The following is a 20329-nucleotide window of genomic DNA, read 5'->3' as shown; positions in this document are numbered from 1 at the left end:
TTCAATTAAGAAAAAAAAGAGGTTCAGTGTATTGGCCAGCCGGTGTTGCGTCACAGCGCCACCAACCTGCAGCAGAAACTTTCTCATCCAGCCGACTTGGCACAAGCAGGACGCCGGCGGAGCGGAATGATCATTTTGGTGGAGGACGTAACTATAAAGAAAATCTTTTTATTTTGAGTGCTTTCCATGTCCTCTCCGAGAGACACGCACGTCCCTCTGAGTCTGAGCGCCATGGCGCACAAGAGCAAGACCAAGATGAAGCACTTTGTTCAGCAGAAAGTGGAGGTTTTCCGTGCCAGAGATCCTGTGTCGAGCGTCCTGGTGTGGGGAGTCAGTCACTCGGTGGGTATGTGAGCTGTTGTCTGCGTCCACTCGCAACACGAAGTATTGTTGTGAATAATATGTTAATAAGAGGATATATAAGAATGTCTTGTGTGCAGACAAACGACCTGAGCCGGGTGCCTGCACCTGTCATGCTGCTGCCTGATGACTTCAGAGCCAGCACCAAGGCGAAAGTCAGCAACCACCTCTTCAACAAGTATGCTCATTTCATTCATGTTCTGCACACATACGCACACACACACACACACAAACATATTATATATATATATATATATATATATATATATGTATATATATATATATATATATATATATATATACATATATATATGTATATATATATATACATATATATATATACATATATATGTATATATATATATATATATATATATATATATATATACATATATATATGTATATATATATATATACATATATATATGTATATATATATATATACATACATATATGCGTGTATATATATGTCTGTGTCTATATATATGTATATATAATATATATACAAACATTGTTTCCATATGAGTTGGGAAATTGTGTTAGATGTAAATATAAACGGAATACAATGATTTGCAAATCCTTTTCAACCCATATTCAATTGAATGCACTAGACCAGTGGTCCCCAACCTTTTTGTATCCGCGGACCGGTCAACGCTTAATAATTTGTCCTGCGGCCCGAAAAAGGGACGTTTTTGTCATGAAAAAGGGAGTTTTTTGGGTTGGTGCACTAATTGTAAGTGTATCTTGTGTTTTTATGTTGATCTAATAAAAAAATAAATAAAAATACAAAAAATATTTTTTTTATTTTTATTTTTATAAAAAATTCTTCTGCGGCCCGGTACCGGGCCGCGGCTCGGTAGTTGGGGACCACTGCACTAGACAACATATTTGATCTTCAAACTCATAAACTTTATTTTTTTTTGCAAATAATAACTGACTTAGAATTTCATGGCTGCAACACGTGCCAAAGTAGTTGGGAAAGGACATGTTCACCACTGTGTTACATCATCTTTTATTTTAACAACACTCAATAAAAGTTTGGGAACTGCGGAAACTAATTGTTGAAGCTTTGAAAGTGGAATTCTTTACCATTCTTGCTTGATGTACAGCGTAAGTTGTTCAACAGTCTGGGATCTTGTTGTCGTATTTTACGCTTCATAATGCGCCACACATTTTGGAAGGGAGACAGGTCTGGACTGCAGGCGGGCCAGTAAAGTACCCTCACTCTTTTGCTACGAAGCCACGCTATTGTAGCACGTGCTGAATGTGGCTTGGCATTGTTTTGCTGAAATAAGCAGGGGCATCCATGATAATATTGCTTGGATGACAACATATGTTGCTCCAAAACCTGTATGGACCTTTCAGCATTAATGGTGCCTTCACAGATGTGTAAGTTACCCATGCCTTGGGCACTAATACACCCCCATAACATCACACATGCTGGCTTTTGAACTTTGCGCCAATAACAATCTGGATGGTTATTTTCCTCTTTGTTCCGGAGGACACTACGTCCACAGTTTCCAAATATAATTTGAAATGTGGACTCGTCAGACCACAAAACACATTTCCACTTTGCATCAGTCCATCTTAGATGAGCTCGGGCCCAGCCAAGCCGGCGGCGTTCCTGGGTGTTGTTGATAAATGGCTTTCACTTTGCATAGTAGAGTTTTAACTTGCACTTACAGATGTAGCGACCAACTCTAGCTACTGACAGTGGTTTTATGAAGTGTTCATTAGCCCATGTGGTGATATCCTTCACACACTGATGTCGGTTTTTGATTCAGTACCGCCTGAGGGCTCAAAGTTCCGTAATATCGCTTACGTGCAGTGATTTCTCCAGATTCTCTGAACCTTTTGAGGATTTTACGGACCGTAGATGGTAAAATCCCTAAATTCCTTGCAATAGCTCGTTGAGAAATGTTGTTCTAAAACTGTTCGACAATTTGCTTACAAATTGGTGACCATGCACCATCCTTGTTTGGGAATTACTTAGCATTTCATGGAAGCTGCTTTTATACCCAATCATTGCACCCACCTGTTACCAATTAGCCTGCACACCTGTGGGATGTTCCAAATAAGTGTTTGATGAGCATTCCTCAACTTAATCAGTATTTATTGCCACCTTTCCCAACTTCTTTGTCACCTGTTGCTGGCATCAAATTCTAAAGTTAATGATTATTTGCAAAACAAAGAAAAGTTTATCAGTTTGAACATCAAATATGTTGTCTTTGTTGTGCATTTAACTGAATATGGGTTGAAAATGATTTGCAATTCATTGTATTCCGTTTATATTTACATCCAACACAATTTCCCAACTCATATGGAAACGGGGTTTATATATATAAACATATACATATGCATGTATATATACATATGCATGTATATATATACCATCACAGTCAGATTTAAAAACATATGAAGCCTAAAGAGTATCTTATTCACCATTTGATTGGCAGCAGTTAACGGGTTATGTTTAAAAACTCATACCAGCATTCTTTACACATACAAACTGTAGCACACAAAAAAGCACATTTAATTTAAAAAAACATTATTATGGTCTTACCTTTACTTATAAATGAAGTCCACTCCTTCTGAACAAAAGCATCAATAACTTGTTTATAGAAGTCTTCCTTATCGTTCTTCAGTTTTAAAAGTCTCTTTGTCTCGATGGAGATCATTGTCTGAAGCAAACCGTATATCTCCCACGTTGGTCTTCCTTTAATTATTACCTCCTGCTTCGATTGAAAGTCCAGTTTAGAAAACTGTTTATTTTAGATATGTAATCCTCCATGTTAAAAGTCCAGGGAGAGGAAAAAATAAACGATCGCTGCCGCTGCACTTCACTTGCTAACTGTATCTTGTTGTCACTTAAACTGCAGCTGAGTAATCGCAAGAATGATCACTGGGATCACTAGCGCCCTCTACCATCATGAGGCGGGAGAACAGGTGCCTCACACAATGCGTCTTCACAGCCGTTTTACGATTGCTCAGCACAAGAAATACGTTACACACATACAGTTGTTGACAAAATACACTGTACATTATATACCTCAGCTAACTAAACTATGGAAATGTATAATATAATTCATATAGCAATACGGTCTCACTGCACAGCATCCAGCAGTTAGCAGAGTCATTGCGCAATCCATGGTGAAGCTCAACTGGCTGCTGACTCACCGCAAGCGATTTTGAATAAAAATAATCTAAAACTGGTGAAGTTGAATGGAAAATAACTTTATAACGTATAATCACTGGATACATATAACAATTTAAGTATTATTTTTTCTTTTTACATTTTTTTTCTTTCCATGATGGCACATGAGGCACTGCCTCACCTGCCTCCCTTGACTGCACGTCACTGATATATACATATATATACATATATATGTATACTGTACATATATATATGTACATATATATATGTACATATATATATATATATATACTGTGATGAGGTGGCGACTTGTCCAGGGTGTACCGCGCCTTCTGCCCGATTGTAGCTGAGATAGACGCCAGCGCCCCCCGCAACCCCAAAAGGGAATAAGCGGTAGAAAATGGATGGATGGATGGATATATATATACTGCGATGAGGTGGTGACTTGTCCAGGGTGTAAAGCCTTCCGCCCGATTGTAGCTGAGATAGGCACCAGCTCCCCCCGCCAGCCCAAAGGGAATAAGCGGTAGAAAATATTTGGATGGATGGATGGATGGATGTATATATATATATATATATATATATATATATATATATATATATTTACACACACACAGTACTGGCCAAAAGTTTGGACACACCTTCTCATTTTAATGTGTTTTATTTATTTTCATGACTATTTACATTGTAGATTGTCACTGAAGGCATCAAAACACTTGTGAAGTGAAAACCCTTTCAGGTGACTACATCTCGTAGCTCATTGAGAATCGAAAATGCCAAGCGTGTGCAAAACAGGAATCAGAGCAAAGGGTGGCTATTTTGAAGCAACTAGAATGTAAAACATGTTTTCAGTTATTTCACCTTTTTTTTGTTAAGTGCATAACTCCACGTGTGTGCATTCATAGTTGTGATGCCAGTGTCATGAAAATAAAGAAAATGCATTGAATGAGAAGGTGTATCCAAACTTCTGGCCTGTAAATATATATATATATATATATATATATATATATATATATATATATATATGCTTTCCATCCTTGATTCCTAAATTAAACTTCAAAATGAAATATCAACTACACATTAAGGCTGTAGTGTATTTTAGTAGGGTTTTTACATGCAAATGTTTCCTCATGAACGGTCAAATTTTGCACCAATAGGTAGCCACTTCCTGTTTATGTCTCAATATAGTCATCAGGATCCATGCATTCTATTTACTAAAAAAGTAATCACAATTTTCCAGTAGGTCGCATGCTATATTCGTTTGAGTAGACGCATGACTCCCTTCCTTTGGGGCCTCATCTAAGAACCAAATAAGTGCTTAATAGCATGTCCAAACTATTAGTGGCCGATTTGCATAAGTTATGCAGACCGCCATATTTAAATAAGGTTTTTGCATGTATACCAGCATGGATACACACATTTCCCCTCCACATTTATGGCATCATGTGGTCCAACCTGTGGTGCTTTGTTATGTTGTTGACATGCAGCTCACAAATATCATAAAAAAACACTTTTTTTTTGGGGTGTTACAGAAGTATGGGCCAGACAACATAACTTACTTTTGGCACACTGTGGTGTTGTGATGGGGCGTCTGGAATGAAGAATCTGCAAGAAAAAGCATACCACAAAAGTTGTTTTTTTTCTATAGGAGAATATATTAATTATGTATGAATATATATATATATATATATACATATATATATATATATATATATACATATTAAAGGTTAATGGTGGTTTGATTTTAATTTACTGTACAACATGTATAGCAATGTTACATTAAAGTATACATCACATGATTCATCATGTCCAATAAGGAGCAGGAATAAGTAGAGTTCAAGGTAAATATATATTGTACATCACAGGGTTTTTTAGGCTCACTCGACACACAAAGCAATCATTTCTCCATGTGTGAGTTTTTGAGCAGTGCGACTTGAAAACTGAGTCGCTTTCAGTAATCCTTTAATCCAGTCAGGAATCCAGGTCATTTAACCTTGGGAAGAACAATAAAATATGTTTAGTCATGTGATGTCATTTAATATGAGCCAGTTTAAGAAATAGTACAAACATATGGTGTTTACAAAGTATAATGGTAAAATGTATCCTTAATTCATCATTCATACAAGTAAGATTTTGTCAGGGGTATCCAAATTTGATCAGATATTGGTGCAATATCAGCAAAAAAAATATATAAACAAAAAAACAATATGAGATTTAATGGTTTTGCATCAAATATCTTTGATATAATCTCAGTGTTTTAATGTGCAAAGCTGGACAGCCAGTTTACATCTAAATGTCCTCCAATAAGCACACAATGTTGGTGTTTTCCTCCATTATAGTCAAGTAATTTACCAAAAGGTAAACATAGTAGGCCACATGCTTCTTAGAGCTATCAGATACACAACAGCTAAGCACACAATAGCAGACAAGCTGTCACGCTCAGCAAAGTTTGGATCCCAGACAGACAGGGAGACGTAACAGTTAAAAAAAACGTCTTTAATCATCCAAATAAGGGAAGGAACAGAAACCAATTGCACTGGGTGGAGGAACCAGTGCCATGAAAAAACTAACGGAACAAAGTACAACATAAACTGGACGTAGAGAGACGGGTAAAAGCACAAAAACAAAGTAACAAAAGAAACAACAATGACCAAAAAATACTTGCTCATAATTTAGCAGGAGGAAGGTTGGCATGGTCTGGACTCATGGAGGGAATGAAAGAAAGAACCAGCAAAGGACAGGTGTGTGGAATCATCATAATTGGTGCCAGGTGTACTCAAGAGAGAGAACAGAGCAGGATGAACAGGAAAAGCACAACGGAGAAAAAACAGGAATGTAATAAGTATCCTTAATTGAATGAAACTGCAGTCTAATACACAACATGTGTCAATGTAAACAAAACAGTTGCATATTACTTACACATACAAAGTTTCCAAGACAGAAGAGTATTAGAAAGTATCTAGCAACAAACAAGTCCGCATCATTCAACTCACTGCGCCATTTTGGCCACCAGGTGTCAATTACCACTCTACTTCAACTTAAAGACAGCATAGGTTAATTCCAGACTGTTAAAAAAATGGATTAGTGTTTTTTATACCGACCTTGTTCTCTGTTTGAATAGTATTACTTGATCAAGTCATTGCTAATATTCCACACTGCAAAATAATAAAAGCATGTATGATTCCAAATGATATTGTATGGGATCAATGTCGGTATAAGCCAAGGGTCGGCAACCTAAAATGTTGAAAGAGCCATATTAGACCACAAATACAGTGGAAGTGAAGTATATTTATATAGCGCTTTTCTCTAGTGACTCAAAGCGCTTTACATAGTGAAACCCAATGTCTAAGTTACATTTAAACCAGTGTGGGTGGCACTGGGAGCAGGTGGGTAAAGTGTCTTGCCCAAGGACACAACAGCAGTGACTAGGATGGCAGAAGCGGGAATCGAACCTGCAACCCTCAAGTTGATGGCACGGCCACTCTACCAACCGAGCTATTTATTTAAGCATTTAGTCAGCCACCGATTGTGCAAGTTCTCCCACTTAAAATGATGACAGAGGTCTGTAATTTTCATCATAGGTACACTTCAACTGTGAGAGTCGGAATGTGTGGAAAAAATCCAGGAGTTTTTCATTTTAGGAATTTTAAAGAATTTATTTGTAAATTATGGTGGAAAATAAGTATTTGGTCAACCATTCAAAGCTCTCGCTGATGGAAGGAGATTTTGGCTCAAAATCTTACGATACATGGCCCCATTCATTCTTTCCTTAACACGGATCAATCGTCCTGTCCCCTTAGCAGAAAAACATCCCCAAAGCATGTTTCCACCCCCATACTTCACAGTAGGTATGGTGTTCTTGGGATGCAACTCAGTATTCTTCTTCCTCCAAACACGACGAGTTGAGTTTATACCAAAAAGTTTTATTTTGGTTTCATCTGACCACATGATATTCTCCCAATCCTCTGCTGTATCATCCAGGTATCCATTTTGGTATGAACTCAACTAATAGTGTTTGGAGGAAGAAGAATACTGAGTTGCATCCCAAGAACACATTACCTACTGTGAAGCATGGGGGTTGAAACATCATGCTTTGGGGCTGTTTTTCAGCTAAGAGGACAGGACAATTGATCCGTGTTAAGGAAAGAATGAATGGGGCCATGTATCGTGAGATTTTGAGCCAAAACCTCCTTCCATCAGTGAGAACTTTGAATGGTTGACCAAATACTTATTTTCCACCATAATTTACAAAAAAATTCTTTAAAATTCCTAAAATGTGAATTCCTGGATTTTCTTTTCACATTCTGTCTCTCACAGTTGAAGTGTACCGATGATGAAAATTACAGACCTCTGTGATCATTTTAAGTGGGAGAACTTGCACAATCGGTGGTTGACTAAATACTTTTTTGCCCCACTGTACAAAAAAATATATCTGTCTGGAGCCGCAAAAAATTAAAAGCCTTATACAAGTGTTATAGTGAAAACAACACATGATGTAAGTGTCTATATTAGCTATATTAGGCTACTATGAAAAATTATTTTAAAAGTCTTATATAAGTGTTATAATGAAGACAACACATAATGTAAGTGTCTATATTAGCTATATTAGGCTACTATAAAAATTATTTTAAAAGCCTTATACAAGTGTTATAATGAAGACAACACATAATGTAAGTGTCTATATTAGCTATATTAGGCTACTATGAAAAATTATTTTAAAAGTCTTATATAAGTGTTATAATGAAGACAACACATAATGTAAGTGTCTTTATTAGTTAAATTAGCCTACTATCAAAATTACTTTAAAAGTCTTATGTAAGTGTTATAATAAGGACAACACATGACGTAATTGTCTATATTAGCTATATCAGCCTACTGTCAAAATAACTATGTGTCGTAGGCCGAAGCAAATTTTCGTGGACAGAAATGTTGAAATTTGGTATTTATTCTACACATTTTTACAACATTAATAACCATTCGTAAATCAGAGGCTACTCAGAGGGTGGAAATTACTGGCTTTTAAAGTTAAAGTACCAATGATTGTCACACACATACTAGATGTGGCGAAATTATTCTCTCCATTTGAACCATAACCCTTGATCACCCCCTGAGAGGTGAGGGGAGCAGTGGGCAGCAGCGGTGCCGCGCCCGGTAATCATTTATGGTGATTTAACCCCCAATTCCAACCCTTAATGCTGAGTGGCAAGCAGGGAGGTAATGGGTCCCCTTTTTATAGTCTTTGGTATGACTCGGCCGGGATTTGAACTCACGACCTACCGATCTAATGGCCAAATGTATAGATGTGTGTCCAAGTTAAAGGAAACGGCAGGCTGTCTTCTTCTAATGGATTTATTACAATCTTTGGCAAGCTAGGTAATGTTTGCTGTGGTCTGGAACAACATGGCACACAAACAAATATCTGAAACGCAACCAATATTACATACAGATAATGTGTCATGAGACATGCAAAACTAAATTAAATCCAAAGAGGATTTAAGTGTCATGATCCGTGGCCCGGATCATGTTTTGTTATTTTCTGTTAGTTTTGGACTCCCTTAGTTCCTGTTTGTGCACCTCTGGGTTTGTTTTAGTTTCCATGGGGATTATTTAGGTTCACCTACATCTGCTTTGTGGTCGGCACGCTCACCTGTTGTCGAACACTAATCAGAGAGCTATTTATTCACCTCTCTTGTCACACTCGTCCTGGCTTTTGCTACAAGCAACCGTTACATTAAGTACTGCTATGTTTCTTGTTTGTAGTTCACGTGCTAAGCTTTGCCATAGCTCCCATGCTATTGGAACGCTTTTCTGTATTCTTGAGTTTTGCATGATTTATGGACAATAAATCGTCTCCTACCTCACGCTTTCGTCCGCAGTTGTCCCTCTGCATCCCGTGAGAACGACCCCGCAGCAAGATGCGACCTGCTCATAGCAATAAGTAAAGGATATTAAAATGAGCTCAAATATACCTACAAATGAGGCATAATGATGCAACATGTACATACAGCTAGCCTAAATAGCATTCCAACAAGTCAATAACAAAGCTGACCTTTGTGCATTCACGCAAAGTATAAAACATTTGGTGGACAAAATGAGACAAAGAAGAGTGGATGATTTTACATGTAAACATACTGTTGTGTCACAGTCCACCCTATGGTGAGTTCAAGAACTGCCGAAATGAGGAGGAAAAAACGATGTTCACAAAATACTGTCATCAGTGAGGCTTACACACAAACATATTAAACAGTGGGTTTTCTAACAATTGGGAAGGTTTGTGTCATGTTTGTCCTCAAACAAAAAAACATACTAAAACGAAAGTCTAGAGCCTCGGGTTGCTGACCCCCGGTATAAGCCATCAGTCAAGGCTCCAATATTGGTATGGAAGTGAAAAAGTTGTATCAGGACACCTTTACTTTTTAGTCTATAATATAATCTGTAACTGGTGTATGTTGTTCTCTTATTGGTGACAGAGCAGGAGAGGGCTGGGAATAAGCTAGCCCTAGACCAGGGATGTCCAAACTTTTTCCACAGAGGGCCGCACACGGAAAGATTTAAGAATGCGTCGGCCATTTTGATATTTTTCAGGTCTCAGTCACTAAAATGTTAAAAATAAGTCAAATTATTATTAATTTTTTTAATTTTTATGCTTACAGTAAATCTCTATATCAACTTGAGGTTGATATAAAGTAAAACAAATAAGGTTTTATGCCTTTTCTGTCAAAGACAACTTTGTTTTTTATGGTAAAACTGAAATATGCAGTATTTAGATGGATAGACGGTACTTTATTGATTCCTTCAGGAGAGTTCCTTTATTTAGCAATTAAAGCCCTCAAAGATCAATAATGCAGGACAACATTGATTTTAATTATTTAATATTTTTGAGTAATCACAGTGAAAAGTTTAATAAAATCCTTCTAAATATATTTGAGATCTGAAAGGTTCCCCACTCATAAAGTGATTAATTTTTATTAGTTTTTTTTTTTACTTTTAACACTTAAATTTCAAGATCAACTTCCGATATATCTGTCGATTTTAAGTTTGAACTATTATTTTGTTTGTTTTATGCTCTTTTGTCAAAACTTTGATGTTTTTATATGGCAACCACACAACATATGCAATATGTTTTCCACATAAAACATTTTAAAGTGATAATTTTTAAGTAATAATTCATTATAAAATAGATTTTTTTTTGTCCTTTTTTTTTAGCAATGGAAAAAAAGAAAATAAAGACACAAGGAACAAAACAAACTGCCTGCATGGCAGCTTTGTGTCAACATTGCCACTTTTTCTCATTAGATTTCACCTCATTCCACTGTTTTTAAATGTTTTTTTTTTTTAGTTTTGCAATTCTATCAATTTTGCAATTTTTGCAGAATGTGTGGCAGGCCGGTAAATGATTAGCTGCGGGCCGCAAATGGCCCCCGGGCCGCACTTTGGACACCCCTGCCCTAGACTGTCACACAAAGCGCCCTGTCATCACTATTTCCGTTATCAATATACAAAGTATTTCTGATTTTTTTGCTAATACAGGACAAAGCGAGGTCCTTCTATTTCCTTTTACAATTCCGTTTTTTTCAAGGAACAGTTGGCACTGAATGTAGCACGTCTAGTGTTCTTTAAACTACACGTCTAGTGTTCTTTAAACTACACTTCTTGTGTTCTTTAAACTAAGCATTCTAATCTCCGATCCTGTTCATGTGTTGTTGAAGAAATTGAATGCATTCTTCCCATGTGGTTTATTGTCTCCCAGAGAGAACCTGCCTGGACTGTTCAAATTCAAAGAATACTGTCCACAAGTCTTCAGAAACCTACGTGAACGCTTTGGCATTGAGGACCAAGACTACCAGGTGCAATTGAACAAGAAAGTGAATGTATTTTACTATGATTGTGTTAGTTAGGAGGGCGAGAACGCAATTTTTTTTTCTTTTTTTGGGGGTAAAGTTTCATGACTTTGTGTGATATTTGCATTTCCGCATCCCTTAAAGCACATTTTTTACAGAATGATGTCATATCTATTTCAGACGCACATAAAATAAGCCACGTTCACACACTTTTAAATTTTCAAAATGTCCTAAAATGGGTCCTATACAGTTATGAGCTTGACTTGAACCTATTAAGTCGGTAAGTGGAGTACAGGGAACATTTTAGAATGGATGTCATGTAACTTTCTAAAATGACGTGGGTTAAAGGGGAACTGCATTTTTTATGGAATTTTGTGTATTGTTAATAATCACTATGAGAGACAATAAGACAAAAGGGTTTTGTTTTTTTTTGCATTTTAACTTGTAAAAACCATCTCGTTCCTGCTGGCTAGCAATGCAGCTAATGGGAGCAATCGATTCTACCTGTAAATCACTTTAAAAATGCATTCAAAAACCTGTATAATAACCAAGCTGTAACAACATTGTTATTGTAAGAACGACATACTGAGGAACTCTTTTTCTAGCGTAGTAACACATCGGTATGCTTTGGTATTAGCCGTAAAAGTTAACGAGGGCAAGAGATAAGCCAACTTCTATTACTGTCATGATCCGTGTTTTGTTATTTTCTGTTAGTTTTGGACTCCCTTAGTTCATGTTTGTGCACCTCTGGGTTTGTTTTAGTTACAATGGGGATTTATTGGGTTCACCTGCTTCTGGTTAGTGGTTGGCATGCTCACCTGTTGTCGACCACTAATCAGAGCGATAATTATTCACCTCTCTCGCCACGGTCAGTCTAGCTTCATTGTTTTCCGAACGCAACAAGTTACGTTAGTATTTCTTGACTCCTAGCTTATGCTTCCTGAGCTAACTTGGTACCTTAGATTCCCGTGCGATCGGCACGTTGTTCCTTCTGCTTGTTTTTTGTTTTCGGTACGTCTTTAATTTTGTAGATTAAATTATGTTCCTACCTGAACGCCTTGTCCGCAGTGGTCCGTCTGCATCCCGGGGGAGCAAAGCTGTGACCCCCCTCTCCTGACAATTTCAACACGAAACACGTTTGAGTTTGTACTACACCACTAAAGTTACAGTTAAAGTACCAATGATTCTCACACACATACTAGATGTGGCGAAATTATTCTCTGCATTTGACCCATCTCCCTTAATCATCCCTTGGGAGGTGAGGTGAGCTGTGAGCACAATGCGATAAGACACCAGTCTGTACTGACTGAATGTTGTTCCTTCTGCTTGTTTTCTGTTTTTGGTACGTGTATAATTTTGTAGATGAAATCATAGTCCTACCTGCACGTCTTGTCCGTCTGCATCCCGGGGGAACAAAGCTGTGACCCCCCCCGTCATGACAATTTCAACACGAAACGCGTTTGAGTTTGTACTACACAACTAAAGTAAAGTTAAAGTACCAATGATAGTCACACACACAATAGGTGTGGCAAAATTAATCTCGGCCTTTGCCCTATCACCCTTGATCACCCCCTGGGAGGTGAGGGGAGCTGTGAGCACAATACGATAAGACACCTGTCTGTACTGACTGAAAATCATGAAAAAAATCATGTTACAGTATTTGTAAACTATTAGCCCACATTTATTGTTTTGTTTGTATACAAGGCTATTCAACTGGCGGTCGAAGTCCAGGAATTCAGTCCAGTTCAAAACTTGGGAGACAAACATTTTTCCAGCAAAGTCTTAAAAAAACAGTCCTCCTTTTGTATCGAGTAACTTGGATCACTGTAAAGTTAAACATTACTTAACTAAGGCGTTCCCCAAGGCACCCCTTTCAGTCCTTTCCTATTTGTAACTTACACATTTTTATTGTAATATGATTTATGTAACTAATGATTTGTTCACCTGCTTTAATTATACTAGGGCAGTGGTTCTCGACCTTTTTTCAGTGATGTACCCCCTGTGAACATTTTCTTTATTTCAAGTACCCCCTGAACAGAGCAAAGCATTTTTGGTTGAAAAAAAAGAGATAAAGAAGTAAAATACAGCACTATGTCATCAGTTTCTGATTTATTAAATTGTATAACAGTGCAAAAATATTGCTCATTTGTAGTGTTTTTTTCTTGAAATATTTGGAAAAAAAGATATAAAAAGAACTAAAAACTTGTTGAAAAATAAACAAGTGATTCAATTATAAATAAAGATTTCTACACATAGAAGAAATCATCAACTTAAAGTGCCCTCTTTGGGGATTGTAATAGAGATCCATCTGGATTCATCAACTTAATTCTAAACATTTCTTCACAAAAAAACAAATCTTTAACATCAATATTTATGGAACATGTCCACAAAAAATCTAGCTGTCATCACTGAATATTGAATTGTTGCATTTCTTTTCACAGTTTATGAACTTATATTCATATCTTGTTGAAGTATTATTCAATAAATATATTTATAAAGGATTTTTGAATCGTTGCTATTTTTAGAATATTTATTAAAAATCTCACGTACCCCTTGGAATACCTTCAAGTACCCCCAGGGGTACGCGTATACCCCCACTTGAGAACCTCTGTACTAGAGTGTTCCTCAAGGTTCCATTTTAGGTCCTCTCTTTTTCATCATAGTTATTATTCAACTTGTGGCCCACTAGTTCAGTTCAAATAACATGTGAGAGACTCACATTTCTGCAGAAGGTCCTTAAAAACAGTAGAGCGCTCCTGTAACTCTGGAAAAATAAATATACCGTATTTCCTTGAATTGCCGCAGGGCATATAGTATGCGCCTGCCTTGAATTACTACCGGGTCAAACTCGCTTCCCAAAATAATTAGCGCATGCTTAGTATTACCGCCTGGTCAAACTCATGACGTCACGAGTAACACGTCCCCTGTCATCATTTTCAAAATGGGGGAGGCTGATTTCAATACCGGTAATTTGAAATCGCATAAAGGGAAGAAGATTAAGAGCTATTCAGTAGGATTTAAAGTCCAAGCTTACATCACACTCAATTTTTTACTGCATACCTTTGGTAAGTGCCGGAGTGAGAAGAGGTTTTAAAATAATTAGCGCATGCTTACTTTTAACGCATGCCTTTGGTAAGCGTAGGAGTGAGAAGAGGTTTTAAATGAATTAGCGCCCCGGCGGCAATTCAAGGAAATACGGTACTATAATATCTACTGCTTTTACGGGATATACACGATAAGATTAATAGCGAAGGGGAGGACTCCCTAACATTCTGGAAAGGTGACCCGCGAAATAATTTAGTTGAATATGTGCTATATATTCATCATTTTCCTTTAAGGACAAATGTTTCTGGGTTATTATACTGTAAATAAAAAGCAGAAACATTCGCATTAAATAACATAGTGCAGAAAATATACTGTATCACTGTGCAATATATCTGTATCACTGTGCAATATATCCCTTCCAAGTTGGCTGTGTGCTCCTATTTGCATTTGAGTGAAATTGATTTGCATGTTAAAAGAGCGTGTGCAACCCGGCATTTCAAAAGACAGGCGTGTTTTCAACCACAGGTGTCTCTGGCTCGCAGTCGCCCGCTCAAAGACCAGGAAGGGCAGTGCGAGGGCATGCTGCTCACGTCCTACGACCGCACTTTGGTGGTCAAGGAAATCTCCGGCGAGGAGGTGGCAGAGATGCACAACATCCTGTCCGAGTACCACCAGGTAATGCAGACGCAAAGCGTTGTGCAACTACAAGGAAGATAGTACAAGGCAGCAATACCAAAGTTGCAAAAGATGCTTCACGATAAAGGAGCTGAAAAATTACTCAAAGCTTTATATCAATAATAAAAATACATTGATGTACAAAACCCAAAACCAGCGAAGTTGGCACAATGTGTAAATCGTAGATAAAAACAAAATACAATGTTTTGCAAATCCGTCTCAACTGATATTGAATTAAATAGACTGCAATGACAAGATACGTAACGTTCGAACTGGAAAACTGTTAATTTTTGGAAATATTAGCTAATTTTGGAATTTGATGCCTGCAATACGTTTCAAAAAAGGTGGCACGAGTAGCAAAAAAGACGGAGAAAGTTGAGGAATGCTCATCAAACACTTATTTGGAACATCCCACAGGTGAACAGGCTAATTGGCAACAGGTGGGTGCCATGATTGGATATACAAGCAGATTCCGGAAAAATGCTCAGTCATTCACAAACAAGGATGGGGCGAGGGTCACCACTTTGTGAACAAATGCATGAGCAAATTGTCAAACAGTTTAAGAACAAAATTTCTCAACAAGCCACTGCAAAGAATTGAGGGATTTCACCATATACAGTGGGCAGCACGGTGGAAGAGGGGTTAGTGCGTCTGCCTCACAATACGAAGGTCCTGAGTAGTCCTGGGTTAAATCCCCGGCTCGGGTTTGCATGTTCTCCCCGTGACTGCCTGGGTTCCCTCCGGGTTCTCCGGCTTCTTCCCACTTCCAAAGACATGCACTTGGGGATAGGTTGATTGGCAACACTAAATTGGCACTAGTGTGTGAATGTGAGTGTGAATGTTGTCTGTCTATCTGTGTTGGCCCTGCGATGAGGTGGCGACTTGTCCAGGGTGTACTCCACCTTATGCCCGATTGTAGCTGAGATATTACAGTCCGTACTATCATCAAAAGGTTTAGAGAATCTGGAGAAATCACTGCACATAAGCGATGATATTACGGACCTTGGATCCCTCAGGCGGGGTGCTGCATCAAAAAGTGACATCAGCGTGTAAAGGATATCACCACATGAGCTCAGGAACACTTTAGAAAACCACTGTCAGTAACTACAGTTTGTCGCTACATCTGTAAGTGAAAGTTAAAACTCTGCTATACAAAGCGAAAACCATTTATCAACAACACCCAGAAACACCGCCGGCTTCGCTGGTCCCGAGCTCATCTAAGATGGACTGATGCAAAGTGGAAAAGTTATCCTTTGGTTTGACGAGTCCACATTTCAAATTGTTTTTGAAAACTGTGGACGTTGTGTCTTCTGGAACAAAGAGGAAAAGAAGCATCCAGATTGTTATAGGCGCAAAGTTCAAAAGCCAGCATCTGTGATGGTATGGGGGTGTATTAGTGCCCAAGACATGGGTAACTTACACATCTGTGAAGGCACTATTAACACCAAAAGATACGTACAGGTTTTGGAGCAATCAAACGTTTTCATTGATGCCCCTGCTTATTTCAGCAAGGCAATGCTTCATAGTACAAGAGTGCGGGTGCAAGACTGGCCTGCCCTTAGTCCAGATCGGTCTCCCATTGAAAATGTGTGGCGCAATATGAACCCTAAAATGCCACAACGGAGACCCCGGACTGTTGAACAACTTAAGTTATACATCAAGCAAGAATGGGAAAGAATTTCACCTGAAAAGCTTCAAAAATTGGTCTCCATAGTGGCAAATCTTTGTATTCTATTTTTATTTACAAATTACACAACGTGCCAATTTCACTGGTTTTGGGTTTTGTATTATTTTAAATACTGTACTGACACGAATATAACACTAAGAATATAAGACTTAAGCTAAGCATGCTTCACTCCACACCGGCGTCAAAATGTAAACAAACGCCATTGGTGGATCTACACCTAACATCCACTGTCATGATACCAACTACAGGAGCGTATCTAGTCGATACTACTATGATTAAATTGATATTTTTTGGCATCGCAACATCTTCTTTCGTTTTTTTTTTTTTATTTATTATTATGTTAATAAACTCAGGAAATATTTCTCTGGACACATGAAGACTTTGAATATGAGCAATTTTGAAACCTGTAACTACTTGGTATCGGATTGATACCCAAATTTGTGGTATCATCTAAAACTAATGTAAAGTTTCCAAACAACAGAAGAACAAGTGATTATTACATTTCAACAGTAGTGTAGATTGATCATGTTAAAAAAGAAAGTAGATTAATAATATATTTTCTACCATTTGTCCTTAATAATTTTTGACAAAATAATAGAATGGAAAATATATGTTACTGCATACGTCAGCAGACAAATTAGGAGCCTTTGTTCGCTTTCTTACTACTAAAAGACAAGTTGTCCTGTATGTTCACTATTTTATTTAAGGACAAAATTGCAATAAAAAACATATGTTTAATGTACCCTAAGACTTTTTGTTAAAATAAAATCAATAATGCAATTTTTGTGGTCCCCTTTATTTAGAAAAGTATCAAAAAATTCCGAAAAGTATCAAAATGTAAACACAAATTGGACTATCGGCCGCACGACATCAAGGCCGCAGAAACAGAGACACACTGCAGGCTTACACAAACATGTATCCACAAAAATATACGCCACACACATACATATCCCTCTTCCCCAATCCAACGCCATCAACGCAAATCTCATAGGGGTGAGATGTATGTTGTAATATGTACATGTAGTTTGCTAGGGATGTTTTTTTCCCACTCCAGACTGGGCCCCCTTAGGAGCCCAGTCTAGATTGTATTTTTTTTACTCATCCTTCCCCGGCGTTTTACCTTTTTCCCCATTGTTTACGGGGCGCCTTGTGGCGTCCCATCAGCGTTCCTGTTCTGTAACCCTGTACACTGTTTGTTTGTCTAATCTTGAACGGGTTTGTGCTGAAAATAAAGTTTTGTTGTACTTGTGCAATGACAATAAAGACCTATCCTATCCTATACTATCCTGAAATACTGGTATCGGACAACATTAGTTAATTGTATAAGAACCACTCTCAGTTACATTAACATTAATTTTATACATGTGGGCCCGTAGATATAAATGCCAGTAAATGCAGCTTTGATGTAGCAAGCTACTTTAGCCGTGTAGCTTGTAGTGTAGCTTGCTATAATTCTCCAGTGTTAGCTTCCCCTAAATTTATTTAAGACTAACTTGTAGTTTAGTTTGCTCCATTATCCAAGTAGCTTGCCCATCACTGGCCAATTGTCATAAGCGGTACATGACGTAAAAATAAAACAAGAGCATGACGCTGTATCGATCCGTTGTGGTGAAGAAGGAGCTGAGCCGGAAGGCAAAGCTCTCAATTTACCGATCAATCTACGTTCCCATCCTCACCTATGGTCATGAGCTTTGGGTCATGACCGAAAGGACAAGATCACGGGTACAAGCGGCCGAAATGGGTTTCCTCCGCCGGGTGGCGGGGCTCTCCCTTAGAGATAGGGTGAGAAGCTCTGCCATCCGGGAGGAACTCTAAGTAAAGCCGCTGCTCCTCCACATCGAGAGGAGCCAGATGAGGTGGTATCTGCCACTCGAAAGCCTCCCTAGGGAGGTGTTTAGGGCACGTCCAACCGGTAGGAGGCATCGGGGAAGACCCAGGACACGTTGGGAAGACTATGTCTCCCGGCTGGCCTGGGAACTCCTCGGGATCCCCCGGGTAGAGCTGGACGAAGTGGCTGCGGAAAGGGAAGTCTGGGCTTCCCTGCTTAGGCTGCTGCCCCCGCGACCCAACTTCGGATAAGCGGAAGAAGATGGATGGATGGATGGATGGATGGATGGATGGATGGATGGATGGATGAATTCATGACTAAGGCGTGTGGCCCCTTATAATTACACACTGTGCTTGAATGCCTCATCTTTGAACAGGACAGAGTGCAGACAAAATAAATATTTGAAAATATGTAAATGTTAAAACATTCATCAGAATAATCACCATTTTTAACGCAGTTGTTTTTTTTGACTGTGTGCTCATCCAGCATGTGGTCACCTGTCACGGCAGCACGCTGCTACCTCAGTTCCTGGCGATGTACAGAGTGACAGTGGAGAGTGAAGACACCTACCTGTTGGTCATGAGGAACATGTTTAGCCACAGACTGCACGTACACAGGAAGTACGACCTCAAGGTAACGTCCATCTCATGTTGCCAGCGCCATTGATAGTGTGGTGGTTCACGCAGGTGACCTTCATGCCACTTCGTTCATGCAACTAGATTTTTTCTAGTGCTTACTCGTCAAGTAGAATAAAGCATAGATAATGCAATATGCTTCAAAATGTTGCGGAGTTTGTGGCGATGACAATATAGTATGCCAGACATTGGCAAATCTTTATTTTTCAGCACTACCTTTAAGGTTGGGCAGTTGTTTGGCAGTTTTTACCGAATAAAGAACGTGTATGCGACCATTTGAGCTGGCTTAATCATCTCATGCTCAAAGTCTACAAACCCCGTTTCCATATAAGTTGGGAAATTGTGTTAGATGTAGATATAAACGTAATACAATGATTTGCAAATTCCTTTCAACCCATATTCAGTTTAATATGCTACAAGGACAACATATTTGATGTTCAAACTGATAAACATTTTTTTTTCTGCAAATAATCATTAACTTTAGAATTTGATGTCAGCAACACGTGACAAAGAAGTTGGGAAAGGTGGCAATAAATACTGATAAAGTTGAGGAATGCTCATCAAACACTTATTTGGAACATCCCACAGGTGTGCAGGCTAATTGGGAACAGGTGGGTGCCATGATTGGGTATAAAAACAGCTTCCCAAAAAATGCTCATCCTTTCACAAGAAAGGATGGGGCGAGGTACACCCCTTTGTCCACAACTGCGTGAGCAAATAGTCAAACAGTATAAGAACAACGTTTCTCAAAGTGCAATTGCAAGAAATTTAGGGATTTCAACATCTACGGTCCATAATGTCGTCAAAAGTTTTAGAGAATCTGGAAAAATCAATTCATGTAAGCTGCATTGACGGAAACCAACATGACCGTGACCTTCGATCCCTCAGACGGCACTGTATCAAAAACCGACATCAATCTCTAAAGGTTATTACCACATGGGCTCAGGAACACTTCAGAAAACCACTGTCACTGAATACAGTTTGTCGCTACATCTGTAAGTGCAAGTTAAAGCTCTAATAAGCAAAGCAAAAGCCATTTATCAACAACATCCAGAAACGCCGCCGGCTTCTCTGGGCCCGAAATCATCTAAGATGGACTGATGC

The 20329-nt window shown here is 38.4% G+C and overlaps 1 protein-coding gene across 1 annotated transcript in view; it reads left to right on the top strand.

Moving 5' to 3' along the window:
• Window positions 1–20329, top strand: part of LOC133535342 (phosphatidylinositol 5-phosphate 4-kinase type-2 gamma-like) — a 49895-nt gene continuing 29566 nt past the window's right edge. Inside the window, exons 1-5 of the mRNA XM_061875065.1 lie at window positions 1–342; window positions 441–538; window positions 11265–11361; window positions 14926–15075; window positions 19077–19223. Of these exons, the coding sequence (XP_061731049.1) occupies window positions 187–342; window positions 441–538; window positions 11265–11361; window positions 14926–15075; window positions 19077–19223 (648 nt within the window). The 5' untranslated portion in view covers window positions 1–186. The remainder of the gene's footprint in view (window positions 343–440; window positions 539–11264; window positions 11362–14925; window positions 15076–19076; window positions 19224–20329) is intronic.

Source organism: Nerophis ophidion, linkage group LG16 (genome assembly GCF_033978795.1).
Source record: "Nerophis ophidion isolate RoL-2023_Sa linkage group LG16, RoL_Noph_v1.0, whole genome shotgun sequence".
Taxonomy (NCBI): Eukaryota; Metazoa; Chordata; class Actinopteri; order Syngnathiformes; family Syngnathidae; genus Nerophis; species Nerophis ophidion.
Note: the sequence above shows the minus strand (reverse complement) of the source record. Positions and strands in the feature narration are given on the sequence as shown.